The following is a 4,767-nucleotide window of genomic DNA, read 5'->3' as shown; positions in this document are numbered from 1 at the left end:
AGGAAAAAACAGTCATCTCCGGACACCTGCACACATACAAGTGAGTGAGTGTGTCACAATAGCCTTGAGCCATGACCTAACTTGGGGCCGGACCCGTAGGCTCCACCTGAATGAAGAAGACAGCATAGCTCCCAGACCCACCTGATGTCTGTACTTAAAACTCTACCACAGAGTCTCATCCAAATCACTGTCTACAGCGCTTCCAACAGGGATGACAAACCTCAGCACCCCAGAGGTGGGGACTACGAAGCGTACAGAGTCTACCTGGGCATATAGGTGGAGTTCTATCACAAGAAAATACTCACTGGTTACATCCCGAGCATAAGACACATCCACGTCCTCAGGTGAGAAGATGGCATTGCTCCGATAAGGCCAGAAGGAGTCTGACAGGTCAGGAAGAACTGAGTAAGTCAGGTAGTGTTCATCTAGAGAGTCCTGTGGGACTCCATTCTCTATCATCTGTGGCAGCTGTCTGTTGAACCTGGTGGGGAGGGACGGCAAAAGATTAAGCCAAGACTTATCAGAAACTGTACAGTCCTATCTGGTTTTGATGGAATGTTTGAGTGGTGAAGCCAAGGTTCTGATCCATGACAGGGAGAAAACTCTGTTTTGTGTGTGAGACACAGCGTGGTTTTACAGGGGCGGAAGAGAGAAAAAGCAGTAGGTGCTCAGTGGTCTGACCAAATAACAGGCTGATGAACAGACAGATTTCTCTGTGATGGTACAGTCACGCCTCACATACAGGGACACGGAGTAGTGGCTTTCACACTTCCACTTACATGGCATTGACATTACTATGACACACATGCCAGCATGCTAACACCAAACATATAGCAGATATGCATCTCACTCTAGAAACCACACCTGATATAAAAATTGAGTGCAAAAACATCACTCTGACTTAGTTCACCTGGGTCGACTGACTTGGGGTTGAAACTTGACCAGTAAATAAGAAATTGGAAACAATACAAGTACCACAGTGAAAGCAGAGAACATTATGAAAAAGAATAATAGTGGTGGGCAAAACTGACGACACAATATATTCAGCACTTTCTGTTTTTCCCCGCATCAGAGGTCTGCAGAGGTTATCACTGTACAGGAGCCCACAGATATTCAAAATTACCTCGGGGCCCCAACCGCTGCTCCTTTCAGGTCATCGAGACCATTCTGGTTTTCTGCAAAGAAATTAACAGAAGAGTTATGTCAGGCAAATGCCTTTCCAAAACGCCCAATCCTGTGCCTATCTTCAGAATGTGGTAACAGGCTATTGAGACAGAAATAATCCAGGAGGCCCTAGAATGAGCCTCAGAAGAAGGCACTGGGTTTCCTTCTTGAGCCATTGGACAAATTTCCTTGATATGATATGTCATCGGCAGAGTATCCTGATCCCCAGTCTGTGCAAACAGCTAAATATATCCTTTTCCCCACAGTTCCTGGGGAACAACTTAATTATATCCTCAGCCTGCTATAATACTCAGGCTTTTTTCATCTGAAATGTTGTTTATTAATGGGATAAGTGATTTCACACTGAGATTAAATGGGAGTGGAATCCACACACCATCAAGTCAAATGAATCTCAAAGCTGCAAACAGAGGCCATTCATCAGGTTGGGAAGTTCCAGGGCCCTGTCTTCCCTCAGAGCTGCTGCTGCTGCTGCTAAGTCGCTTCAGTCGTGTCCGTCTGTGCGACCTCATAGACGGCAGACCACCAGGATCCCCCGTCGCTGGGATTCTCCAGGCAAGACACTGGAGGGGGTTGCCATTTCCTTCTCAATGCATGAAAGTGAAAAGTGAAAGTGAAGTCGCACAGTCGTGTCCCCATGGACTTCGCGACCCCATGGAGCCTACCAGGCTACTCCATCCATGGGATTTTCCAGGCAAGAGTACTGGAGTGGGTTCCCATTGCCTTTTCCGTTACCTCAGAGAAACATACCAAAAACTGACAGTGCGCATTACCTTCTGCTATCAGAAACTTCGAACAAGATAAGTCCAAGGAAAAGAGAGAGGCTATGGGTTGACAGACGTGAACGAAAGTCGTGACACCTCCAAAGAAATAAACAAGACTGCAAAAAGCCTTGGACAGGTGTAGGAACGCAGGGACATTACCCAGAAATGACAATTAAAGCATTTCCTGTGAGATAAGAGGTTCATTCAAAATTAGGAAGCCTTTGTACCTCCTGTGCCACAATTGCTAAGGTTCATGTGAGTCTGGCTGGACCACCTTGGGTAGAGCGGTTTACCCCAGGGACAACCATGACAGGGAACTTAGAAAAGTTCATTCATAGAATGTCTCATTTTAAATGCAACTATAGAGTCTGGTTCAAATCAGGCTTCAGTATGGAAGCATAGGGTCTATCAAACGGGATCATTCTCCCAGAGTAGACTAACAGATATATCGAAGACTACCTGGGAGACCAGTCGAAATTTCATCCTCTTCAGCATGAGAGCAACCACAGGCTCCATCCATGGCAGACTCCACATTCTCTTCATCAAATGCAAATTTTCCATCACTGGAAGGCTGGTTGCAGGCAGAACCTTCCTGGAGAGTGGAAGGTACTGAAACACATTCATCTTGGGATTGCTGGAACACCACCTTCTTTTCAACATCCAGCAAGTTCACGCTGTGTCAGGTGGAGAAGGGATGACAGAAAATTAAGAGGATTCGACCCCAAGCTATCTGGCTGGTTTTCATGACAGGCATTGAGTTTGCTCACAGAAAGCAAAAGAGCAGTCCCCTTAAGGAGGGAAGTAACTCCTCCTGATGTGGAGTGGAGTGTGGGTGCCATGGGGTAGGAGAGAGACAGCAGGTTCTCTGGGCACTGGGCACACAACCAGCGGTTGAAGGAGGAGATGGAATTTTCCCTACATGCTAACGTCACCACCCCCAGCACACACAGAAGGCAGGGACAGTGGTTCAGACTTTTCTGCACAGATTGTATTGATCTGGATATCCTGTGTCCAAGTGAACACAGCTTTTAAGAAGTTAAAGATGTGTTTGAGTTTGGACTCTATTCCATTCAATTTTAAAATATTTCTTGGCACAAATATAGCTTCAAGATCAGTTTTTCAGAGTTGGAGAAAAAGGAGGTATAGACTAGATATTCTGCCTTCAAGAACTATTTTTTTCAATATTTTGTTGTAATATGAATATCGTTCGATTTTCCTCCCTTGAAATCAAATATTTACCAACATGCTGATGCCAAACCAGTGTAAGACCCATAGGCTCTCACCCTACTTTACCCACTCAGGAGAAAACACACGAATACAGGAACTCCCAGGTTTAGTTATTTCACCTGGGACAACTCACTGTACATTACTAAACTTGAAGGATTGAAAAACTGAAACGCACAAACTTGTGAAACATAAATAGACAACACTACTAAAGAGATACTTGCTGCTGCATGAATAGATGAAAGAGTTATATAGAGTACTTTCTATTTTTCTCTGGATCTGAGGTCTCCTGCTGTCACCACTGACATTCACAGCCCACAGATTTTCAAATTACCTGGGAAATGAGAGCTCTTGTCCACTCACTTGCTTGTGATCGTTTTCATTGTCTAGTAGGAAATTCAGAGACAGCAGGTCATAAGAAGCAAATCAGATCTCACACATATCTACTCAGGAAACACATATACAACAGGGACCTTAATATTCTAATTGTAAGAACATAATTCTTTAGCAAAGATATTCTAGGACACTTAAGTCGTATGAGAATTAGACTGGACTGCTTCCAGACCCATCGAGGAAATTTGCTGATTGATCTGGTATCTCTCCCAACAGCCTTCGTTCTGAGTCTGTAGAAGCACTTAAAAATGTATTTTCCACAGAGATGCTAGAAAATGAGCTGAGTTATTTTCTAGAATTATTTCTATAGTGCTGCTTGGTCCCATCAGACTATGTGGTTGTTGATGGTTTAGAGGAATTTATACTTGAGACTAGAGTGATGGGTGAATTGTGAAAGCGTTAGCCGCTCAGTAGTGGCGGTCTCTTTGTGACCGCATGGACTATAGCCCACCAGGCTCCTCTCTGTCCATTGAATTCTCCACCCAAGAATACTAGAGTGGGTGCCATTCTCTTGTCCAGAGGATCTTCATGATACAGGGATTGAACCTGGGTCTCCTGCATTGCGGGCAGATTCTTTACCATCTGAGCCACCAGGGAAGCCCAGTGAAATCTATTAACCTTCAAATCAAAAAGAATCTTTGGTGCTACACAGAAACCATGACCATTTGAAGCTGGAGGAACTGCCAGAGCCCAGCCTTACTTCATGGAAACATCCAAGCAAGGCAATGGGACAGTTGTGTCTGTCTTGGTGTCAGATACCATCTTAGCTAAGACCTGCCAACATCGAGAAAAGGGAGACTGGGGCTGAGCGCAGTAAAACACATGATGGAAATCACCTCTCCTTATAAAGAGGCAAGTCTGTCATCACTTCTGGAGAGGCCACGAACATTGACAAAAATTTAACTCATTGCGGGGAACAACACACTGGCTCCAAACGAGTTCTGACAGACACCTCCTGTGGATTTCCAGCTGAGGTGGTTGAGAGTTGTCACAAGTGCTTTGTGTCAAATGCCTGATACTGGGGTCAGGGTGACAGAGACAAGCCCGGAGCCAAAAAATGAATGAGAGCTCCCTGACCCACCTGATGTCTGTACTTAAAACTCTACCACAGAGTCTCATCCAAATCACTGTCTACAGCGCTTCCAACAGGGATGACAAACCTCAGCACCGCAGAGGTGGGGAGTACGAAGCGTACAGAGTCTAC

General features: G+C 45.1%; 1 protein-coding gene across 1 annotated transcript in view; it reads right to left on the bottom strand.

Annotated features, from left to right (window-relative positions):
• The window catches only part of LOC145504747 (NBPF family member NBPF20-like), a 532,650-nt gene that overhangs the window by 361,828 nt on the left and 166,055 nt on the right, over positions 1-4,767 (bottom strand). The window contains exons 54-57 of the mRNA XM_081486053.1: positions 3,505-3,556; positions 2,406-2,620; positions 1,124-1,175; positions 306-481 (exon numbers count right to left, since the gene is read on the bottom strand). Of these exons, the coding sequence (XP_081342179.1) occupies positions 306-481; positions 1,124-1,175; positions 2,406-2,620; positions 3,505-3,556 (495 nt within the window). The remainder of the gene's footprint in view (positions 1-305; positions 482-1,123; positions 1,176-2,405; positions 2,621-3,504; positions 3,557-4,767) is intronic.

This window comes from Giraffa tippelskirchi, chromosome 5 (assembly GCF_054371585.1).
Source record: "Giraffa tippelskirchi isolate mGirTip1 chromosome 5, T2T-mGirTip1v1.2.pri, whole genome shotgun sequence".
NCBI classification, from domain to species: Eukaryota; Metazoa; Chordata; class Mammalia; order Artiodactyla; family Giraffidae; genus Giraffa; species Giraffa tippelskirchi.
Note: the sequence above shows the minus strand (reverse complement) of the source record. Positions and strands in the feature narration are given on the sequence as shown.